At 40.7% G+C, this 24,342-nt stretch overlaps 2 protein-coding genes and 1 non-coding gene across 4 annotated transcripts in view; 2 read left to right on the top strand and 1 right to left on the bottom strand.

The window, feature by feature from the left end:
- zgc:154054 (Alpha-1,3-mannosyl-glycoprotein 4-beta-N-acetylglucosaminyltransferase B-like) overlaps nt 1-5,452 on the bottom strand; it is a 35,913-nt gene extending 30,461 nt beyond the window's left edge. The window contains exons 1-2 of one of the 2 annotated variants that reach the window (XM_027280121.1): nt 5,417-5,452; nt 5,155-5,225 (exon numbers count right to left, since the gene is read on the bottom strand). In XM_027280121.1, coding sequence (XP_027135922.1) covers nt 5,155-5,170 — 16 coding nt within the window. In that variant the 5' untranslated portion in view covers nt 5,171-5,225; nt 5,417-5,452. Of the gene's footprint in view, nt 1-5,154 lie in introns of both variants that reach the window. The other variant, XM_027280115.1, reaches the window with a different exon arrangement.
- A 442-nt stretch (nt 5,453-5,894) lies between these two features.
- Nucleotides 5,895-5,966, top strand: trnaa-ugc (transfer RNA alanine (anticodon UGC)). The gene has a single exon. It is a non-coding gene; the product is annotated as a tRNA-Ala (tRNA).
- Nucleotides 5,967-9,154: 3,188 nt separating this feature from the next.
- mmp17b (matrix metallopeptidase 17b) lies at nt 9,155-23,287 on the top strand. Its single transcript, XM_019271045.2, has 12 exons — nt 9,155-9,217; nt 11,995-12,209; nt 13,375-13,507; nt 13,598-13,751; nt 13,851-13,959; nt 14,094-14,271; nt 15,430-15,606; nt 17,230-17,326; nt 17,892-17,965; nt 18,093-18,242; nt 18,333-18,605; nt 20,981-23,287. The coding sequence occupies exons 2-12, from the start codon at nt 12,081-12,083 to the stop codon at nt 21,361-21,363; spliced, it is 1,857 nt and encodes a 618-aa protein (XP_019126590.2). The 5' UTR covers nt 9,155-9,217; nt 11,995-12,080; the 3' UTR covers nt 21,364-23,287.
- The last annotated feature ends 1,055 nt before the right edge of the window (nt 23,288-24,342 follow it).

Genomic DNA, 24,342 nt, shown 5'->3' with positions numbered 1-24,342 from the left:
CAAAAAGACAGAACCGAAACCAAATTTTCCAAGTGTAAAAAAAAAAGATAATTCCACTCTGGGGGAGTACAGAATGTTAAATAGCCGACGAATATTGTAAAACGAATGGCGTCTTTTAATAAAACCAGTTTGATCTGGTGATATTACAGAAGGAAGGATATCCTCCAGTCTGTGGGCCAAAATTTTGGCGAGGATCTTTACATCCGTGTTTAGCAATGAAATCGGTCTGTATGAAGCACAGTCTAGTGGGTCTTTGCCTTTTTTCAGCAACAAGGAGATACAGGCCTGGTTGAACGAGGGAGGGAGTGCACCTGAGTTTAAGGAATCAGAGAACACTGAGCACAGGACGGGGGCTAGATGAGCAGAGAATTTTTTTAAGAAATCTAATGGAAGCCCATCTGGGCCAGGGGATTTACCTGATTGCATAGATGATATAGCTGCTGAAATTTCCTCCTGGGTGATGGGCGCATCCAGGTTATTTCTCAGGTCTTGAGAAAGGGACGGTAAGTCAAGGTTATTAAAGAAGTTTTCCATAACATTAAAGTCTGCTGTACAATCTAAGGAGTATAAATTTGAGTAGAAAGTTCTAAACTTGTCATTAATCTCTTTCTGGTTAGATGTTATACATCCATTATCAGTCCGTACTCCAGCAATAAATTGTTTAATTCTCAACCCACGCAGCTTAGTAGCCAGGAGTTTGCCAGTTTTTCCACCATGCTCATAATAGTTGCTTTTACTCCGAAGTAAGAGACTTTCGACTTCATGAGAGGAAAGAACATTAAATTCGGCCTGAAGTTTCAAGCACTCCTTGTACAGACCAGGGGCCTCATGTACGAATACTTGCGTGGATTTCCTACTGAAACTTGGCGTACGCCAAAACCCGGAAACTGTCGTACGCACAAAAAAATTCAGATGTATCAAAGTGTGCGTTCGCATGGATCCAAGCACGTTTCTTTTGTACATCCCAATCAACGTGGAATTGAGCGCACGTGCAACTCCTCCCTGTCCACGCCCCATTTACATATGCAAATCTATTTAAATAGGCCCTGGACCTGAGATTCACCTCTTTGTCCGATCAGATAACGCGACAAACAAAGGAAAGAAAATGAATTTCACAGAGTCTGAGCTAAAGATTCTAGTGAATGAAGTGGAGATTCTGTTTGGTTCCCTGTCAACAGGGATAAATATGACCAAAAAAAGACGTGAGTGGGAGCGTGTGTGTGAGGCTGTAAATGCCGTGGGATCCGAGCAGCGCACACACAGGTGTGGACAGGTGTGGCGCTGCGGCTGACATTTTACGCCCGCTTTTACTGACAAGAATACTGAACACAGGGAGACAATCAGGGGCTTGTTAGAAAGCTCTGCAGCTCTAATTTCACCAGCAGAAAATAAAGAAAACCAAAAACATGATATTTGAATGCCACATGCCCAAATGTGCATTGGCACACTGGCACGGCTTCTGGGTAAGTAAAGAGTTTATTCGTTTAATTGTTTCGTATGTAATCCAGCGTTACATACGGGACAATTAAACGAATAGAAGCCACCCATCGCGCACCGTGCCAGCCTCCAGCCTGTTCCCAGCCATGCTGTTAGTCATAATGAATGAGTCGTGCGTTGAACCAGGCCACCTTGCCACGATGTTAGTTAGCTGCATTCGCGCATCACATATGATTTGAACATTGATGGAATGAAAATGTTTCCTACTAACATAAAAAAAATCATCCTGTGATGGCGCTTTTATAGCAATGTGTGTGCAGTCAATAGCTCCGATTACATTAGGGAAACCGGCTCTCGCTGCAAACTGTGCTTTAATGTCGGCCTGTTCAACAGCATTGTACGGGAATCTGATGTACCAGGAAGACATTCGGATGATTCCGTCCCACACAGCTGGCATGGCTCGGCTCAGGGTTAACTGGCACACTCCTGACCGATCGGCCAGCTCCCGCTGGAATGCCCCTGTTGCCGGGAACCCCAGCGCAGTCAGGCAGCCGGCCCGCCGGCCCCCGTTGCGCTCTCGGGCCGGCCGCAGCTCTGCAGTAACTCCAGTAACACTGGCCTTGGTAACCGAAATCGGCTTATGAGCCAATTATCATGGTTTGCAAGTAAATCCTTGCGTTCCTTAAATCGCTCACGGCGGTCCGTTGCAAGGTCCTCTAACAACGCTAACGCTGTCTTTGTTAATATCATTTTCTTAATCACATTGCGCATGCTTTTATATCCACTTATATAATTGCAAACACCTGCGTGTGTTAATAGTTCATAAGTGTGTCTCTGATGTGCACATCACTCTGATGACTACTTGTTTTCACATTATTAACAGTTTCCCAGCTTCACCTCTAAGTGTCGCCAAAGGAACAATAGCTGTAGAAACGTGCGTACGACAGCTATGAAATTGGCGTGGGGCACGCACATTTCTACGATTGTTTCACGTTTGATACATTTGAACGTGAGCGTGGGAAAGGACGTACGCCCCTTTTTTGTGCGTACGCATGCTTTGTACATGAGGCCCCAGGTGAAGGTGAATTTGCACATTGTTATCTATGTGTGACTTCTGGCCACCTCAACCTGCTCTGTGCAGTTTGACACAGGCTGTTTTGTGACAGCAACTACATTTCAAAACTACACTATCTAAATTAAGATTCACACAGCATGTTGTATTTAATAAATACAATCCATATTTATATACTGCGTGATTTTGTTTTATCTGGAAGAAATTATTAATGCTCAGTCGTGGTCGGGTACGATGCTGTGATCCTCTGAGAAACTATGTGAGGAATTTACACAGTTTCGTTTTTAAGACCTAACCAACTGCTTCGTCATGTTTCTCTGAACATAAAGCTTCAAGCTCTTCACACATTCAGCATCACAGTGGACATCGCACATTTCACTGATTTTACATCAAATACATTTAGTGATAATCAAGGTAATACACTTTATTTTTCAAAACTGTTTAGGTTCAAAATGTAACATAACTATGAGAAATAATGAAAAAAGAACAACTCCTAATTCGGACATTACGCGCCCATTTTCATGCGTTGATGAGCTCTACTGAAGAAAGTACGCAACTGAGGTGGAATCTGAAACTTTTTGTATCCGGGGATCGTGATGGTGTCGCTTTTCTCTCCACCTTACTCTCTCCAGACCTCCCAGAGATATTCTTTCCCTCATGGAGGTGAAGGATACCTGGAGGAGGTTCACATGATCAGGTGCCCCTCTTGCACACAATAAATGCTGGATGTCTGCACAGGTGATTACCACGGATGGATCAGGCATGCACAAAGATTCTTTCTTCTCCAGGAGTTTCCCAGAGAGGACACGAGGTGTTATAATGTGGATGGGAATGGTTTCTGTTTTCTATCACTAGCTGTCCTATATATATGTTCTGTATGCATGCTGAATATGTATAGTTAGGTATTGCATTACTGGAATTACTCTCAAGGCAGCAGAATCCATGCAATGAAGAAGTGGCTTTCTTTTTGTTGTAGTACAATCTGGTTCAATGCCATCCTTTGTTGACTTGAGTGTGTTTCTGTTAGCAGACAAATGGTGTCAGTGCTCTGGCACAAATAAGTGTACGTGTTTTGGTTTGGTTGTTTTAACAGTTTTAAGCAAGTGGTTGTGAAGTAAAAAAACTGCAGTTCCTCAACGTCCACTTGAGGCTGGCTCCAGAAGTGAGTCAGTCTCCATAAGTCCCCATGTTGAAATGTCCAACTTCACAGCAGAAATAAACATGTTTACAGCTTGGTACAAAAAACAGTTTTGGTCTCTGTAGCTAATTTCCCCGTTCATGACAACTGTACTGAGGGTGAATTTATATACAACTCACCTGTTCACATTATATTGAGGCTTAAAGTTATGCAGAAGAGCGTGGCCTCTTTGATTGACGGTCTATAGTTTTGTCACTTAGCAATTGTTTAAAAAGAAAAATAGTCAACTGTCATATAGATGCTTTATGCCCAACAGCTAGATAGATGTATCATGTCCAGTTGTTGGTAGTGTTGGAGAGGAGCTGGAGGTGTGTGAGACCCTCTTTGCAAAGACAATCCATCCACCTGTGTCTCACATCAAGCTGCTGATTAAACAGCATGACTGTGCCACAGGTGTGCCAATGGTGACACAAAAGGACACTTAAGCTGCAACTGTAGCTCTATCACACGACACCACAGCTGTGAACTGTTTCCAGTAACTGCCCTCACAACTGCGGACAACTTCACACAAGAATAAACAAAATCTATCAGCAGCCTCGTCAGCTCTGTGTCACTGCATGAGGCAAATAGTCGGATAGACCAAGATTAAGGTTGCTCCTGTCTAATATCCAGTCAGGACAAAAGTCTTGTCACCAATGAGAAATCCGAGGCTGTTGTGTCCATATGTTTACAGAGACCTGCTCCACCAACATCCTGGATCAACACTCCATGGGTAAACTGTGTTCTGAGAAGACAGCGGGCAGGATAATGACTGGAGGCGGTCTGTTTACATCGCTCAAACATAGTTAAAGTTAAGTCGTCTCAAATGTCACAGTTGAAACCAAATCATCATCACTAACACTGAGGTGCAAATAAAAGAACACATGCTGCAGAATACGTGTACACATGCACAACCCTGTTTCCAGACAAGATGACATCCTGTGTGAAAAGTCAATAAACAAAATGTGTGATCATCAAATGCTGAAGGTGAGACTGAAATGGGGGCAACAAGAGACTAAAAACTTCCTGGTGGAACATCTCAATGACAGCAGGTCAGAGACATGATTAGGCATCCAGAGAGTGTTTGTGTAGTAAACATGATGAACGGTTCACTACTGTGAATAACAATGAGAAACTGAACTCATTACATTCAATGTACATTCCAACACAGACTAGAAGGAAGTCACAGAGCGACCAGAACAGAAATTCTAGACAGGTCTGTAAGGTTCTTCCCGCTCAACTGAAACCCAAGAGTAATCGACTGCCACACTGCTAAAAAAAAACATGATATGAAGCAAATAGAGTCTAATACAAAGACCTGTGCGTGTCCACTGTGGGTTTGACAGGTACAGTACAACAGTACAGTACAAGTACAGTTCAACATCTTCCAGACAGTACATTTAAAAAGCTAAATTAAAGTTTACTTCCAGACTAAAAACTAAACTTTCTGCACACACTGACAGCTTACCTTCATCACTGGGCATCGATTTAATCCAAGTGAGCGACACGAAGCACGCGGCAGCCAGCACACATCCAAACCTGAAAGAGTATACCCTCATTTCATTTCTTACGCGCGGTCCGTTTCTTTGTGTTTTTTTTGTTGTTGTTGCGGGCAGCAGCATCAGGTGTTATAAGCGTTATAAGCTGACAGTATTATGTCTGCCTGACGTCAAAAACAAACAACACAAAAACATGTCTGTGTTCGAGGACGTGTGGACCGAAGGTGTTACCTGTCGCTTAATGACAGGTCGCTTCTGAAGGCGTTAAAGCTCTTTACTGCGGGACAATTAGCAGGTGCGAGACAGGCATGCGTGGGCAGCAGCGACACCTGCTGGCGGGAGCAGAGAACGCTTCTCCTCGGACTCCTTTTCAATAACTGACAAAATATTTACTTCTGTTGTTTAGAGGAAAATTGGTATTGTTTTGTGAATGAATGTGGTATTAGTGGCATCATAAAAAGCCTCTGTTGTCATATTATTTTATGAAGTTTCCTTATTTTAGAGTCATTTTAGAAATATCGTAACATTGTCGACAATAGACCGTTTTCGGCATAAAACGCTAATTTTGCCCCATCATCGCTTTTAATAATAATAATTTAAAAAACGCTATGATTTTCCAAGCTGTCGAAAGGTAATCAAAGATCATCACGTAGAAAGTGTTGCTTCATGTGTCTGTATATGAATATGCTGTTGCACGACTGGACTAGTAGGGGATGTAGCTCAGTGGAAGAGCGCATGCTTTGCATGTATGAGGCCCCGGGTTCAATCCCCGGCATCTCCAGTGTTTTCATCAAACCGCAGGGAAAATGTCTGACACGAATGTAATTACCGTATAAGCTACCTTTTTCATACAACCCGTCCCAAAAACGCCTCACAAAACAAACACAATTTTGAGTTAAGTTTTTTTTCTGTCGGTGAAATTATTTGAAGTACAACATTTCGGTAGTTTAACCTTCAAAATAAAAGCGAAGCTGGGGTAGTATTATTAAATTGACCTAAACTCATTATCTAAAATGTCATACTCTTTGGAGGTGGACTGAGTATTCCAGTTTTCACATACTTTCTGCTTCTACACTTCTACCTTCTACACAAGATTTTCAGAGGAACTATTTCTGACAGCAATAGTTAGCAACAATTATACACTATATAGTCTCAACTCAACTCAACTCAACTCAACTTTATTTATAAAGCCCTTTAAAAACAGCTGCAGCTGACACAAAGTGCTGTACATAAAATAGAAAATGAAATAAGACATATAAAACAAAGGACAATATAAAAACAATAATAAACGATAAAACAATAAAGCAACGATAAAGCAAACACAGAAACAGAGTCTCATGCTGGTTTAAAAGCCAAGGAATAAAAATGGGTCTTAAGACGTGTTTTAATATCAATAATATCACTAAAGTGAAGTCAGAAAATGTGTTTGTCTGTTGCTTTTTGTAATTGTGCTGAATTTGTAGTTTTGTAACTTTGTTGTTTTAACCTATGACAAAAACCTTAAAGACACTTTTCATAAATAAGGCATTTTGTTGTGAGATGTGCAATGGTTCATTATGTAAGACTGTGCAGAATATTGATATATAGCAGTTCAAAATGGACACTGCAGCTCAAAGACCGGAGATGAACTTCACCTTTAACTGTTGCTTTACATGAAAAACCAAGGCCAAAAAAAAAAGGACGCTTTGTGCAGCCGGAGCCTCGACCTATCTCCCTCCACCCGAAAGCTCCTCTGGTGGTTAACCACCATCTGATCACCGGTCACCACAGGCCAGCCTCGTCAGACCAGCGTCAGGGCAAGTCATTGTCAATAACATTTTTATTCAGTGTACTAGCCTGTTGGACCCTGGATAATGTATCCACAGACCCTCTATTATCAGATATCCACAGTTCACTCAAAATAGAACTCTAGAATGACTGCTTATCTGTTTTTGTGAATTTTAGCAAAAAGGCATTGTTGAAAATATTGGATATTGGAACAACATGCGTGGTGTTCAGAGAGGGTCATTCAGAGGAGTTAACAGAGACACCATGCAGTCCAGAAAAGAGCATTTTTGTTGCTATGGACAACAACAAGATGAGCCCCACACAGTCCCAGACACACAGCTCCATTCATGTATTTAACAAGATCTCCACCCAAGCCACCCACCCAGCATCCATCACCCATTACCCCTAGTGTCCTTTGACCCTCTCCCAGCAGCTGCATTCATGAGGAAGTAGCCTGTTGTCACGGTGACAGGGGAAACGTTTAATCTCCATTTACCCCCAGGAACTCTGGAAAAGTTTGTTACTAACTTTATTGTCTGCTATTTGGTGCTGCACAGGTAGATCATACAGTCCACCATACTGCATGTTGTACCGCATGTTGTGCAAGGCAGCACCAAAGCTATCAGGCTAACTAGCCATTAAGAAAGAAATGCATGAAAGGGCTAATATAGTTTTTCTTAATGAATATGACACGCTGTTGGTTTATAAAGCACTGCATGATTTAGAGCCAAATTACATATCAGATGTGTTCAGATCTCAGATGGTCGGCTTACTGTCCCCAGAGTTTAAACTAAAAAGAGAAGCGGCATTCAGTTTTTATGCAGCACACATCTTCATCTTCTATTTTATTTCACTGTCCTTCTTATGTGAGTTTTTTTTATACAATAGTCCTTTATGTTTCTTTTGCCTTTTATGTGTCATGTAAAACATTTTAAGCTGCTTGTCAGTGAACCAGCTTCATTTTCTGACGATGACTGTGAGCTTCTTAAATTTTGCAGGTAAGAGAGCCCAGACATGTCATTTACATCACAGTGAAGCAAATGGAAATCAGACATAGTGTTTCATGTATTCTTACAGGACGTCATTTACACCTGTACTTAGAGCTGTCCACTTGTGAACTGATCACCCATGACGATGTTAATGCCAGCTGTAAACAGGCTCACACTTCCACATCTACAAGCTCCTGCACTGTATCACAGCTGAGAGGAAACCACCCTGCTGTGAACAAACCCGCTGCTCGCAGTGATTCCACTCAAATGTCTGGGCTTAAAATGTGAAAGCAGAGAGCTCCAGAATGGATTAAAAAAAAGAATGTCCATGACAAATGAAGTAAATCTAAACTCGTAGCAGCTCAGAGAAGGCTGTCACTCGATCCGCCTGTGCTGCCTCAGAAACAGATCAGAGGAATCAGGTTTCCCTGCAAAAACATCACATCAGTCATACATGTGTTTTTACTATCGGCCATTGTTCCGCAGCAGGCAAAGAGGAGATTAGATGGAACTCAATGATCCCAGTGGGAACGCTTCAGCCGCTAACAGGAGCAGGACTCAGCTCAAGGAAAAAAGAAAGAATATTAGTATTGATGTAAGTCAGCCAATAAATTTATGAGCTAGTGCAACATTCTCTTATACTCATGTCAGCCTTTTCTATCAGGTGACTCCACTTTATGTTCCATAGATAGATAGATAGATAGATAGATCTGTCTTTTTCATTCTAGTTTTAATCCTTGCATTAAGAGGATTGTCTGTAAAATGTTAAAGCCATCATGAGAGAAGATACACATGAACATGCAGATGTTGCACACATGCAAACACGCACACACACACACGCACACACACACAAAATCTAAACCCGTCTTTGCTGTGTATCACTCACTAATCCCCCCTGGGTCAAAACGCAGCATTCCAGATTGAGAGAGTGCCCTGCTGGGTTTAAATGTTTTCATTTTAGAACAGAGGGAATCACATGAAATAAAAGCTTTTATAAAAATACTGGTCGTGATGTGGAGCTGACAGATGAAAAGACAGCGAGACGACTGAGGCCGGAGTCAAGATCTTCTTAAGTGAAAGAAAGAGGCTATTTCTGCAAACATGCAAGCCCACATTTGTCATGGCAGTGTGGCAGTGGGTGGGGTGGAGGTTGATGGGTGGGGGTTAGGAGCGGAGCTTTGAGGGAAGAAGCAAGAGAAGAGAAAGGACCCATCTGTTCATATAGTGTCAGATAAAGAGAAAGTAAGGACGGAGACAGACGAGGAGGAGGAGGAAGGTAAGCACTAAGACTGAACTTGTGTTTCATGCTGTGTGGTGTTTATCTGCTGGACTTGATTTGACATTTTATGTAAGTTTATCTGGTGCATGCTGTAGTGAAAGGTGTTGGAGGCCAGGGCCAGTTGGTAACAATATTGCATGTGTCAGTGCCGATACAATCAGAATTACTGCAGAGCTGCAGACAGTGACAGTGACAGGCTTCAGTGTAACTTTTTAATCTCATGCAGAAAAGGAAAGTAAAAGTTCTGGAATCTTTGCAGGGCAGTAACAAGGATTTTTAGAAAGGCTGAGATCATGAGTAAACCCACCACAGAAGATTCTCACCAAAATAAGCTCAGAATAATTCAGTTCATGGTTCTATTATATCGTCTGTAGATTTGAGGTTACACAAACTCATCTAGATTTAGCTGAACTGACAGCTGAGCTATTAATTCTGGTGTTGAGTTAAGTCTAAAATGTGAGTAAAGGAAATTCAGGAATCAGCTGATTAAGGTCAGGACCTCAGTATCAGGACACTGATTGAATGTTATAAAAGGTTGCATTCTGGTTTACATGTACCACAAAATGCAAACAAATTCTAAATTTGTTAGTTTGATACATCTCAAACTCTCGCAGTTCCTCAAGCATTTTTAGCGTCTTTCAGCAACTTGTTTTGGTGTTATAGTCTACAGCATTACTATTTTGATACAGCTTCACCACCCTCAAGCTTAAAAAAAAAAAAAAAAAAATGGTTATAAACTGTGTGTGTGCCCAACACTTAACGCTCAGTGGTAAAGAAAAAGCGATGGCTAACTTGAGCAGCTAGATATCTTTCTCAGGAGTTGGTTGAGACAACAGCTACACTGGACTCATGTCAATATGTCTCTGTTGATTTGTTCTGTACACGTGAGATCCATTGCACGTCTGTCCGTCCTGGGAGAGGGATCCCTCCTCTGTGGCTCTTCCTGAGGTTTCTTCCACCTTTTTTCCCTGTTAAAGGTTTTTGTGGGCAAGTTTTTCCTCACTCGAACCGAGGGTCTAAGGACAGAGGGTGTCACTCCCTGTACAGATTGTAAAGCCCTCTGAGGCAAAATGTGTTTTGTGACTTTGGGCTATACAAATAAAATCTGATTTGATGTTTGTAAAGAGGCCAGAAACATATCAAGGCTAGAAGAATGATTATGTTGCTCTGTATCTGTGTAAATAATCCACATTCAAATATATTCCAGTGATAGTCAGTGGCCCAAAGTCAACAAAAATATGTGAAATCTCTGATCTTTGCAGCTTTCATCTGTCTCACTTTAGCATTTATTTGTCTGAAAAAAAGAAAAAAAAAGTTTTCAAGCTTTCAAGAGAAATCAATGAGTTGAATAACTAGTCATGTATTTTTTTTATACTTTACTTTCTATTTTATCCCCATTGAAGTCAATATAATAAATCCTCATTAGCAATAACCAGACAACCCATTCTCACAAAGATGGACGCTATGAGCTTATTATTAATAATATTAGGTTTGATTTAAGGGGGAATGTTTGCTGGTTTTTAACAGTCTACCCCTTTTGGCTTCTGCCCTCTACTCCCTTTGCTGCTTTAATCTTATTACTTTAACACTGTCCTCCTCCTCCTCCTCATCCATTCATCCCTCCCTTTCTTTTCTCCTCTGCCCCCACCATGCTTTAACTGAAATGGTATACCCTCTAACTTAATTAAATGAAGCATCTCTGTCTTGACACAGACACACACCCTCGCATCCACCGGTGTCCTGTACAGCAGTCAGTGGCACCCTCCCCTCTGTATTTTATGGTAATTTCCTCCATCTTCTGATTGCATGGGGTATATTGTGTCCCAGTGGGAATACAGTATGGATGCTTCCCGTCAGCTTCATTCACTGGCAGCTTTGACTCATTCAAGCTGTTGTGACATTGAATGTCATCGTGTGTTCCTGATTCTGCAGTGAGAGAATTCGGTCATTCGACCGGGAATAATTTGAGCACGTTTGAGTCAAAGCATGTTAAAGGCATTTATTACATTTGTTAGTGCAGTCTTTCTCCTCTAATGTAAAGAAACTGGAGATGAGACTGTACTGAAGAGAGCTTCTTCTGTATTTTCAGTGTGGTGGAGGGTCATTTACAGAAATCCTGACAGGATTTGGGTAAAAATAAAACAAAATGTTATTGTAATGTAATAAAAAAGATATTTTAAATAGAGATTTAAATGGTGCCGTGAGACCTGCCACCTCTATGGTTATGATTTAGTTGAGTTTTCTTTTAATTAAAGTGGCTATAATCAATATTTTTATAATTACGACATGTAAAATGACAGTTGATACAATTGTTTGCTGGTCCCTATTCACAGCAAGTTGAATTCTTCTTGGTTAAGCCATCTATACAGCTCTGGACTGGTTTGGTTAACTCTGTGTGACGGTTAAATAGTCATATCATATAAAGCCACAAGTATAACCTGTCAGCACTCTAGCACATTAGCAATAATAATGTTGATGTGGCAGTCTTTAGCTTTATTCACCATCGTAATGTTGTCATGCTAATATTTTCTAATTAGTACTGAATACAAAGTACTGTACATTTTAAACCAAGTGCTATGACTGCTGAGAAAGTGTTCTACATGTTCCTGTACTAAAACGTTTGGCCTCGGTGAACATTTGACATGTTCAATCAATGTTTTTGTATTGCTGTATTCTGTCTTGTTTACAGCTGCATTTACAATTTGTCTATTGGGACAAATTGTAAATGCAGCTGTAAAATAAAATAATAAAAAGTATTGGCTTTTTATTTTCAGAAAATCATCTCCCAGACCAATGGATTCACGAACACCATGGAAAATTTCTCTTCATTGAATGTTTCCTGCAAAAACATGCAGCCAAGATGAAAATGTGGATTCTTGTTCTGTGCCTGAGTTATGGATGGATGCAAACAGCCTTCACAGCTGCTGTAACCCCTACGCCCTCCTCTGCACCCGTGACACCTACTGAAGATGAGAGCACACAGCTGGTGGTATTTGAACTTTTATTAAGTGGCAAGGATGCAAATGTTGAAATACATCAGTTACATTGAAACATATATGAGCTTATTTATATCAGATAATTTGAAGTAAACATACCGAACATACCCGATTAGCCCTAACTTGAGCAACACATAATGATGTACAGGTGACTATTTTATAGGACGTTGAGTCTCGATGTTGAGTTTGGGTCTCTGATGTTGGTACACCTCATTTGTGATCTAGAATTAGTGAATCTTGAATGTGAAAGCGTCTAATGTTTGAAGGTTATACTGTTCAGTTTTTGTTGAAACTGGTTGATCATCAGAGGTTATTTGTGGTGCTGCTGAATATAGTACTGTATTATACAGAGAAGTATTTCTTCAATAAGGGTAATCAATTTAGAAATTTATACATTTACAAATACCACTGATTGGCTAGCACTAGTTTCCTTCACTGGTTGTGTTGGTTAAGTTTAGGCATGAGGAGCGAGATCCTAAGGTACGCCCGTCAGAGACAGAGTAGGTCAGCTCATACATTAGGATAAGCTAAATAATCATACCATGGTAGTGTTTTTTGCAGGACTGCATTAGTTTTAACTATCTGTGCCTAATAAACATGCTAAACATGTCCATCATTGGTCTACATGAAGATAACAATGCAGAAAGCATGCATGGTGAGATGACATGCTGATGAAGTGCAAAACCTAATATACACCAAGAATCTGATGTTACCACCTATTGGTTTGTTTTGTTGGTTAGATTCATGTTTTCAAGTTTGAAGGAAACTTTAGATCAGACCAAACTTGTTTGCTTTATCTTGAAGAGAATTACTTAGGGTCCATGCAGCCCTGTTCCCCGATATACTGATATACTACCCTAGTGTTTCACCAGATAAGTTCTGATTTAAACATAATCGGTGCTTTGATTACAAAAGCTGACATTCTTGCACAGATGTTACAGGGAGAAACCCAGCACTGATTCTTTGACTAGGACTATGATTATTCTAGAACCATAATCAAGTTTTTAAGTTGCCTAAATGTAACCATGAAAAGCAGGTTTTCAGTGTACAGTTCTCAGATTCTTTCAGTACCTTACTATACAGTTCTTTCTACTTGTTTTAGATACAGGGCTGAAATTTCTGAACCCCATTCAAGATGACTCTTTTCTCTGCTCATAGGACTGGTTGATGAAGTATGGCTACCTCCCACCCCCAGACCCCTCCACTGGTCAGCTACAGGCCTGGACAGCTGTCACTAACGCTGTCAAGTCCATGCAGAGGTTTGCAGGCCTCAAAGACTCTGGAGTTGTAGGTGAGGATTACAGCTGGTACAATTTAATATGGTTTTCTTTACGCAACTCCATGAGTCTCATCTGGTTCTTCTGTGCTTTGCTGTGTTCAGATGAGGAGACAATGGCATTGATGAATAGTCCACGATGCTCCCTGCCTGACCAGGGTGAACCATCCCAATCTCCAGCGAACTCAAAGGCGAGGAACATAAAGAGAAGGAGGAGGAGAGCTATCTCCATGTGGACACGCAGAAACATCAACTGGAGGTATAGATGGAAGATTCTTCTAGAGGAAGAATCTAGTAAACTGGACCAAAGTCTTTAACTGTCTTTCACTCTGTCTCTCACACATTTTCACATTCATAGGTTACATACATACCCGTCCTCCTCCCATCTGTCCCGGGAAATGATCCGCTCATTGGTCTTTTATGCTTTAAGAGTGTGGGCAGAACCAACACCACTGGAGTTCCACGAGGTTGGTACATTTGTCTGAATAATGACATATAGGGGAAAGATGGTAGATATGTCAGGACAGTAGCTGGGTACAGCTACCCATGTGCTCTGAAAATCATCATCCAGCCTCCCCTCTCTATTGCCCTCTGTCTTTAGGTAGGCAGTCCAGAGGCAGCTGACCTACAGGTAGACTTCCTCCATGGTTACCACGGTGATGGCTATCCCTTTGATGGGGCAGGCGGTGCAGTCGGTCACGCTTTTTTCCCATCAGACCCTGACCGGGCAGGAGGAGTTCATTTGGATGCAGAGGAGGAGTGGACCTTCAGGCAGCCAGGTGGTAACATTATTACACCTTTCCTTTACAGTGACGTGCAAACTAGAACCAGAACCTGCTGGTAATTGCCACATCTGACACTAATTCACTTTGAGATATTCATTAGCAGTGGAAAAAAATAAAGCAGCCGCTTAAATGTCCCGTTTCCTCCATTCTGTCCAGTCAAGATGCCCTTGCTAGTTGTATATTCACAAGGCCTTTGGTCAGACATGGATCTTGTTTAGGAGGCATTTTGCCCGCAGATTTGTTCCAGAATTGGCCCAGGGACATCACCTGGAGTAGTTACTCCACTTTGTTGTGAGACTGAACATCACCAATAATAATAAGGCCAGTACTGCAGGATAGTGTGCCAGAGTTCCAACAAAACATGGCTACTCAGGAGCTTGCATCATTGGAAGTCCCCAATCCTAGTGATTTTGTTTTTTTTTTAGACATTTGCTTTAGCACAGGAGCACAGGGCCGAAACTGAAATTTAATGTTTGGTCACATGCTCCATACTTTACTTTACTGACTGTAATTCCTATTGTATTGTTAAAATACAAAATGGGACTAGGATCCCAAACTCCCCCCTGACTTGTGATGAATCTCAGATTGAGATTGAAGTTTAGTTTACATTTGTTGAAGCAGGACACTAGCTTATTTATTGCCACAATGTCATTTTATTTAGGCCCAACAACTTGTAATTAATTCCAAAGAATATAAATTGGCATTTTTACAGCGTAGGTTTGGATCATTACATCTGCCAATGCAAAGTATTGACTTTGCAGGAAAACCATTGGATTACCATGAAATTGCTGATGCCATTCATGGTCCCCTCAGGATGCACCACATTGACTTTGTTGACTCAGCCTGTTCTGTAGTGGGGCAGAGAGGTCAGACTTTACATGTGTTGCCTTTACAGCAGGATTCTCAGAAAAAACATTGTCAGTGTTATTTGTTCTGTCCAACAGCTCCATCTTGTGGCAAGTATGAACATTACATCCTTTAGAAGCTGAACGCAGGGCATTAGGCCAAATCAGACAATGTGCCATCACATTAACCCTCTACCAAAAGTGAAAGATAAGACTGAATATTATAACTACAAACACTTGTACCTTCTTATCAGCTCATCATTTTTTTCATCTCTTTCTTTCTCTCTTCCCCTCTTCGCCCTTTCAGCCTCTGAAGGTACTGATCTGTTTACAGTGCTGGTCCATGAATTTGGCCATGCACTGGGCCTTTCTCACTCCTCATCCCGCCATTCAGTGATGAGGCCTTATTACCAGGGTCCTGCTGGAGACCCTCTCCACTACAGCTTGGGAGCTCAAGATCTGGAGACCATCACACAGCTCTATGGTAGATCGACCTTTCTGAAATCTGTGTGTGAAAAGTATTAGATTTAGGGTGTGAACATAATTTTTGGTCACATGAGGATGACTCCTGATCCTGGTTGGCTACAGCATTATAAACCCCAATTCTAAAACAGTTGGGACGTTGTGTAAAACATAAATAAAACCTCAAGAAATGATCTACAAAGTCTGTTTAAACTATATTCAATTGAATACAGTACAAAAAAGAAGATATTTAATGTTCGAACTAATAAACCTTTAGATTTTTGTAATTACACACTCATTTTGAATTTGATGCCTGCAACAACATGTTGTAATAAAGATTAGACACGGGCAGTTGTGGAATGCTCCAAAAACATCTATGTGGAACCATCCACAGTTTAACAGGTTCATTGTGATGATAGTATCATGATAGGGTATGAAAGTGGCGCCCTTGAAAGGTCGTTCACAAGCAAGGACGAGTTAAGACCAACAACACTAACTCAACAACATCCAGAAACACGACCTGAGAGCAGATGAGCAACAACAACTGGTGTGCTGTGGTCTGAGTTTACATTTCAAATTGTGTTTGAAAATCATAGAAGATGTGTCCTCTGCTCTACATGTATGTTTTGTATTTTTTTGGAATTAGGGTTTTAAAAAGAAGATGTAATAACTTAATTATTGTGACTTAAGATCTAAAAAAACCCACAAAGGGCATCAAAGTCTTTATGAATAAATGAGGACAGCTGTGAACTGACCTCTGGTGTGTTATAGAGGAAGTAAAACTTCCTCCACATCATGCTCAGATGTTCATGTGAAAGCCTCATATTGTAAAGAATCAAAGGCGAAAATTCTTAATTCATTTTGCCTGTCCATAATGTCATGCATGCTTCCTCCACCCATCAGCAGCTCTTGCGACAGACAGCTGCGTGCTCGGATACGAAAACCTCTGTTCATCTGCACGAGTATCAAGCAGCTGCTTTGTTGCATTTGACACATCCTCCTAACTTGGCTTCAGGGCTGCTGTTTCCAGAGGAAGTTTCCTTTCTTTATGGAAGATGACCACCACTTTGATCCAAAAATAACTATTAAAAACACAAATATGCGATGCACAGCTATGAAATGTTGCTGTCTCCCACAGGATAAATCCTACTGACTTCAGGGGAAGAAGATGAAGTTGACATGAGTCATTTTTTAGTTTCCACATTGGTTGAGTTGCCCTAAAATTTGGCACATATATCCATTTTATCTAGCGACATCATCAGATCACACTTTGGTTTATGCTGAAATACCTGCCAGACAATAAACTGAGATGTTGAACATGGTAGAGATTACACCTGCCAAACATCAGCAATGTCTTTGTGAGCACGTTAGCATGCATTTAACTAGTATATATAACTATAACTAGCATTAAGCTCAGTACAGCCTCACTGAGCATAAACAGACATGAGATAAATCATGTCTGTTGAGAATGTTGGCCCTCACATTTAAGAGTTCATAAGGCCAAAACTTTGACCAGAGCAAAAGACGCTCCATATTACTGTAAGAATTATGAAATGATGTGTCTGTCTGCTGTTGCTTTATCATTACTGTCATAGCGTATCTATTCCATCTGCTTCTTTAGTTTGAAATTTGTGTTTTGATTTAGGTAAAAGGAACCAGCTGCTGGCCACTGAAGCTCCTCACCGTGCCCCAGAGTCTCAGTTGCACCACAAAGGCCACCAGCATCATCGTCACAGATATGGGTATGACTCACCAGATAAAACAGATGATATAGAGAGATAGTCTACTTTATGTGACTTCACATTAGAATGCTGAATGAATTTGTCTCAAGGCGCCTTTCAAGTGTTTTCCCCAACAAATGTTAAACACGTCAGTGTAAGTTTGTTTACAGTAAGTTTGTTCACGGCTCTACAGTGTTCATTATATTAGTATGCATTTTGTCAGCTATATTTAGATTTAGTCTAACTTGTGTCTGGGCTCATGTTATGAAATATGATTTGCATATTTATTACAAACCGACACAATTCAACAAACAATCCTGTTCCATCTCTGCCAGACTGCTCTTACTGGTAGTGTGTTATGGTCATAACTATACAGAAATTTACATTCTGACACATAACTGACACTTTTATCCAAAGTGACTTAAGTCAGGTTCATTGTGTCAATGTCTTGTCTTTGTCATGAGAAAACTAATCAAGACAAAACAAGTACTGTCTTTGGGTGTTAAAGGTAATCTTTGATTTAATCCTACCAAATGAAGGCATAAAGCTCTTTAGATAAGTTTCACTGTGTCTTTTCTCCCTCTAGTACCTTCATAGATCGCTGTAACACCAGTTTTGATACCGTGGCAAGGATTCGCGGAGAGACTTTCTTCTTCAAAGGTCTGAACACATCAGAAACTTGATTTTTAGGCATGTCAAATTAGAAAATGGTTAGCCTTATTCCTTCCGCATCCACTTCCCTCAACCATTCTTCTGCTCCTCTGGCTTACGTTTCTCATCCTTCCAGGTCTGACGATGTGGCGAGTTAATGGTGGTGGTTTGGTATCAGGTCGCGGAGCTTCTGTCAGGAGATTGTGGAGGGGTCTACCACCTGACCTACCTCGACTTGTGGCTGTGATGGAGAGACAGTCAGATCACGCCATCATCTTCATCAGTGGTATATTCCAGTAATGTTTTTTGGAGGTTTCCTTTTCCACAGAGAATCACTCATTAGGTTAACTAATGTATCCAAGTCATCCTGCTGCAGGTTCCCAGTACTGGCTATTCAGGGATCTGTCCCTTCAAGAAGACTACCCTCAGCCCCTGTCTGCCCTCAGGATGGGGGTGAACTTAGCTGGAGCAGATAAAGTGGAGGAGGAGAAGGAGCGGGAGGCAACAGCAGAGAGGTGGGGCCTGGTCTGGGACCCAGTGGAAGGCCCTGTATGGGGGAACATGGGAGGCACTGAGGAAGAGAAGCAAGAAGACACCTGGACTAAGCTGCTCAGAGAGGGGGTCAGTGGAATCACCACAGACAGTGATGGTAAGGACAGCAATCATGTTTGTGTTTGGTCATCATGTAAGATCTGCCTGTAAAAAACTCAAAGCGAGAACATTCTAATTCTCACTTTATTTAGGTTAAACTCCTGTGGTACAAACACAGCCAGGCAGCCCGGCTAACAAACTGAGCTAACATTGGCTAACAGCAGCTACAGCTGGCAGCAGTTGACTTCACTGTCCATCATAAACTCTGTAAATCACAGAGCAGCCGGAGGACATCAGAGGGAAAAGCAGAAAACATCTCCATAAAATCTGATCGAGCTTCACCAGAATCAGTCAAATAGTTGGTGGTGTGTGACTTAGTGCTGTAAAGTGTTACCTAGTCACAGATGATTGTACCCAGAGCACAAAGTTACATACATACGAATGACAATGACATTCACCTGAATACAAGTAAGTGTAGCATCAACATGATTTAACAGGCGTTAGTTTAAGGTTAACAAGTTTAAGAATGAATGAGGAAAAGCTTTTTTTTAAATTTCTTGGCCATGAACTAAATTCACACAAATAATTAACAATTAGACACACAATTAGAAACTAGCTAGTGAACATAGTGTAGCATTTAGCAGATATTTCAACTATTTTCAACTTTGGAGACCAAAAACAACTATTTTAAATGAATGATAATATTTCTCCATAATTGCTGGATGTTGTTATAAGAATTTTCAAATGACATTTCAATAAGGAAGACTGGATTCAAAGTATCAGAGTTTAAGTTGAATTTATTATTCTTGTACATGAAGGAGCGTTTAACAGTGCAACACACAAAAGGGGTTACAGAGAAAAATGCTCCCCGAAGAGCCTTGACAATTAGTTCTTATACACTCTCTAATGGGCTGCCTCCGACAGCTCCCCATAGATACAGATAGCATCATGACGTCTTCTTAGTTTCCTTAATCAGTAGTCAGCATTTCCCCAATCTAAATGTCACTTCTCTGACCTGTCTTTGACCCTCGTTCTGTTGTGGACTTCCTCTATTTGTACATTAACCTCAACTTTACCTTACCCTGCCATCCTTAGCAACAAAATTGTCAGGCCGGGACTCAAATGAGGACTCAGATGCAGAGTTGGGCTGAGCGTAGCTGTATTCAGGTCTTCAAGAACCTTCGAAAGAGTGAGGCTATAAAAATAGGCCTAAACTAAGAGAAACAAAAAAATCACTCCGAGGAGGAAAAAACTCTGAACTAAGTTTATCAAAGATTAACAAAATCAAAATCACTCACAACGAGGAGAAAACAAAAGGCTATGAAAACATTAACTAAGGACGCTCCTATGAGGCTGACAAAACACTAGGCTAAACACTTGGAAACCAAAAGGGCTAGACTAAGATAATACAACAAAAAAATCACTCTTGCGAGGAAGAAAACAAAAGAACACTAGAGCTATAAAGCTAAGGCTGAGACTATGAAATTACAACAAAAAATCACTCTCACGAGGAAGAAACAAAAGATCACTAGAGCAATAAAGCTGTGGCTGTGGGCAATGAACTAAGGCTTTGGTGAACGCTACAGGAGACGAAACACTTCAGCACAGGACAAAGGGAGACGCAGACAATATATACACAGGGTAATGGGGAACAGGTGGAAACGATCAGGGCGGGGAAGACAATCAGACCGGTGACACATGAGGAAGGGCAAGTGACCTGAAACGAGAGGGCAGGTAAATATCAAAATAAAACAGGAAGTGACAAGACAAGACAAAAACCCAGCTTGACCTCACCGCGGTGTGACAAAAATCATATTAGAGAAGTGAAAAGAGAACAAAAAAAAAAAAGTGTGATGATTGGGAAAGTAACTGGTAAATGTAATCATTGTTTGACACAATAAAGTATAAAAAAGAAAAGAGAACATAGGAACTCACGTACATATCGTATGATTTCAAACACAGTATAAACCTATTTTTTATATGTGTAAATAAGCAACTTGTTCACCATGTCAACTTCAAAGGCGTCACTGCAGATGACACATCATCGCAGGTTTAGTTAGTGCAGGTTTACATTTAGTTTTGATTGCATATAGTTTATAAAATAACTATAAATGAGCTAAAGATAAGCACGAATAGAGGTTTTACATGAGAGAGGTGATTAGAAACATTAACTGGATGGTGGATAGAACATTGTACTCATTAAACATTGTGAAAATTGTGAGGTATGATAAAAATGTATGTGACTTTTTTGTAAATACACATTTACCAGAGCACATAGAAAGAATGTGAGGGTCAGGGGTGGAGAGGGTTTGAAAACAGGCAAGCACTTTGGAGCTTTTGTCAAAGTCTAAAATAAAATTTGTTATCTGCCCTTTCAAACATTTAGAAACATGCACGTCATTGGTTGTGAAAACTTCTCTGCCTTCCCTCCAGGCTCCGTTTATCTCTTCAAAGGAGACTCCTACTGGAAGTTCACGTTTCCAGGCTCTTCACCGCTGGACGGATACCCACGATCCTCTGCTGCAGACTGGCTGGACTGCACGGACTCCTCCTCATCCTCACCTGTGCAGGACAACTTCTCCCTGTCTCTGTCTCCACCTGCAGGAAGGCAGGAGCTCAGGGAGAGATGGAGGGAGGAGAGAGAGAAGGAGGAAGCAGCAGCAGGCAGGATGAGGGGCAGACATGGAGATACACATAAAGACGGAGGTTCGCACATCTGGACACAGTGTAGCTGCCAAAATGGAGCTCTGGGTAGCAGGAAGGCCTTTTTTAATGCAGCCTTGCTGCTGATTACATGCACACTGTTGGCTGTTTAAAACTATCTTATGAGGCTGAATCAGAAGACGACAGAGTCGTCTGCAAACATTCATCATGAGATGAGAAGAGCAATACCATTTTCATTGTCAGTACGGAACAGGGGTCAGGATGTGGTTAGCTTAGCTTAGCATAAGGAAGCAGAATGAAACCTGGTAATTTGTCATTTTGGTGTCAGATAAGGTCACTGAGCATGTCTTCAACGTGATGAGTCTGGCTGTTGCTATGCCAACAAGTAGCTCCAACACATGATTATTCCTTGCCCTTTATTGTTTGTGTTTGGATGAAACAAATGCAACACTTTAGAGTTGTTGGAAAGTATATTCTTAACCCAGGCTGGCTGCTTCCCCATGCTTCCTGGTGAGCCATGTCCTAACTTCAGCTCTGTACTCAAAAGGGTGCATCAACATCGATAAAGCAGAACCAGAAAAAAGACAACGTGATGCCAGCATTATCTACAATGCAACCGTTTGGTTGGGAAACTCCAGTGACTCAAGTATGCTAGTGGTGGCCAAAGTTGGCAAAAGTACACACATTCTTTACTCAAGTGGAAGTACAGATACTGTAAAAAATAATAATAATAAAAAAAAAGAGTGGTAAATGTAGTACTGATTCAACTTTTTGATAAAGTACAGCCTCTGAAATGTACTCGGTGTACAAACATAAGCACGTACTCTCTTGGTTTCTCCCAATTTCCGTCTGTCCTGTGTGATATGCACATATCACCTTGTCCCTGTAGTTTGACTCATCGTTGTTGTTGATGAGCCCTACCACAGTTGCGGGAACAAGTGAAACTGTAGGAGGTAAAAGCTGCATTTGTGAAATAAAAATAAAAAACTGAAAAAAATAAACTGCAAGTGATGCACTGATACCTGAAAAAACTTAATTATATGTTACTTCCCACCTCTGGAAACAGCGAATATTGGCTGCAGCAGAGATGAGGAGCCTACAGAGGTCTAGTTTGTAACTCCACACCAACTTTCACAGAGCTTCAGCTACATTTCTTTGTCACATACAGTAGTTCCAGCCACCTGGAACGGCTTAAATAGAGACAGACAGGAGATTGGAATCTAGTCCATTCATCTTAAACACGAGAGAGCAAAAATGTGTATTTGTAAATATCTTGAACTATGCATTTCAGTTTGGTATATATGGTCACTGGTATGTGATACCTCTACACAAGAAATGAGTGACAAAATAAAAATAATACATTTTGGTCATTGTGTACTAACAAAGATAACAATAATCAGCTCTTTAGTCTTTTCCAACAGGAGCTCAGCTGGATGGAAACATTTTGTTTTTGATCTATAATATATAAGGGGGGCACAGAATACCATAGCGGTCTTTGCCTATCTTTGTGGAGTGGAAAGTGGAAAATTTGAACAAACATTAAACTCACCCACGCTGTGATGATTTTAGCACAAAGAAACAGTGTGTGTCAGTTATGAAGTGTCATTGTAAAGCTTTTTTCTTCAAAATGTGTTAATTAAGATGAAGTTCTTATTGGATCATGTGAAGGTGTTTTATCCTGACAGGTTCTTGTTCACATGGAGATAGCAGTTGTTGGTTTCTATGCTGCACATGTTTCTTGAATTTTTTTTTTAATCTCTAAAGATTATTTTCCCGGCCACTTCAGTGGTGAGCTGTCTGACTGGTGTGGACTTTTCATCAGATATAGGTATTCCACAGTGGTTATGATCATAATGAATTAGACATTCTGGATTTGAGGTGGACTGGTTTAAGTTTGTCTGTGTTCTCACATAACTCTTTATGTTGCATGAAGGCCTGAGAGAGACAGAGTTTCTTCTTTTGTATATAGAAACATCTACTCCATAGACTTGCAAAGTAGAGGTTATATCACATAGCATTATTTATATTGTGTTTGGTTCTTTTTGTACAAATGTCAATCCATAATAAAGAAGTAAAATCAGGTCCATAAACATTTTATTTTTGACTGATGATGTGATTCTCTCTGGGTTTGAAGGGAGGTGACATCAGCTCTGTGTATTGCTCAAATTGAAGACAATGTATGAATTTTAAAAGTTGCATTAATCAGTGTTTTATACAAATTGATCAAGTGACATGCCTAATGTCATAGGCATGCCATTTGTTGATTCAACTTTTTGATAAAGTACAGCCTCTCAAATGTACTCGATGTACAAACATAAGCACGTACTCTTTTGGTGTGTGTGAGAAACTTGTGTGTGAGTTGATTATTATATATATTATTATTATATAATAGGATGCCCCCTGGAGGTATTCTAGGCACGTCCAACTAGAAGAAAACCACACGCTTGGAGAGCCAGCAACACAAGAGATCTTATAAAATCGATCTTCTTGTAAGATCGTCTTTATATTTTCTTTATCCATCAGTGAGTCATTCTTTTCAACATTGTAACGGTATCTACAATCGTGCCCAGCATTTCACTGTGTGCATAGTTGAAAAAATGTTTTAGACAGAGCCAAAGGGGGAAATAGTGCAGGAGAAGGTGGAAATCAGGTGGTGAGGAGATCCAAATGGTGCAGGAGGCGCAGAGAGAGAGAAGGGTTAATGAAAAACACAAAAACGGGTTAGACATAAGAGCATCAGATATGGACATGCCCTTAATGCAGAGGAGACTGAGCAATCTGGTAGGTTTTGGAGGGTTGAACCAGGGTCATATACTGCACTGGTGACCGTATGATGCATAGATGTATGATAGCATGCACAAATTATTAACATATGTTAATATGCAAAAGAGAAAGTAAGATTACATTAATATTAAAGAGTAAGTAACTCCACAGACTGAGGAGGTCGGGTGCATCAAGAGGGTTTCAGGTGGATGGGAGGGTCAACAAAACATCTGACTTTGACAAGTCCACTAACCAGCTCACGTTAACCATAGTGCTGTCCCATCAGGCTTAGACTGAATGCGTAGTTCTGCACTTATTGTATATGTATATGGACTGTATCTCTCAATATGAAGAGTGTTGATGCTTAA

This window comes from Larimichthys crocea, chromosome I, assembly GCF_000972845.2.
Source record: "Larimichthys crocea isolate SSNF chromosome I, L_crocea_2.0, whole genome shotgun sequence".
NCBI lineage: Eukaryota > Metazoa > Chordata > Actinopteri > Sciaenidae > Larimichthys > Larimichthys crocea.
The sequence above is the reverse complement of the archived record's forward strand: the minus strand, read 5'-3'. Positions and strand labels throughout refer to the sequence as shown.

Bases quoted from the DNA above. Each gene is read 5' to 3' on its own strand.
- mmp17b (XM_019271045.2), top strand. From the start codon at position 12,081: ATGAAAATGTGGATTCTTGTTCTGTGCCTGAGTTATGGATGGATGCAA. The intron at 13,752-13,850 runs GTATAGATGGAA...TCACATTCATAG, and splicing joins CGCAGAAACATCAACTGGAG to GTTACATACATACCCGTCCT. The intron at 17,327-17,891 runs GTATGACTCACC...TTCTCCCTCTAG, and splicing joins CATCATCGTCACAGATATGG to TACCTTCATAGATCGCTGTA.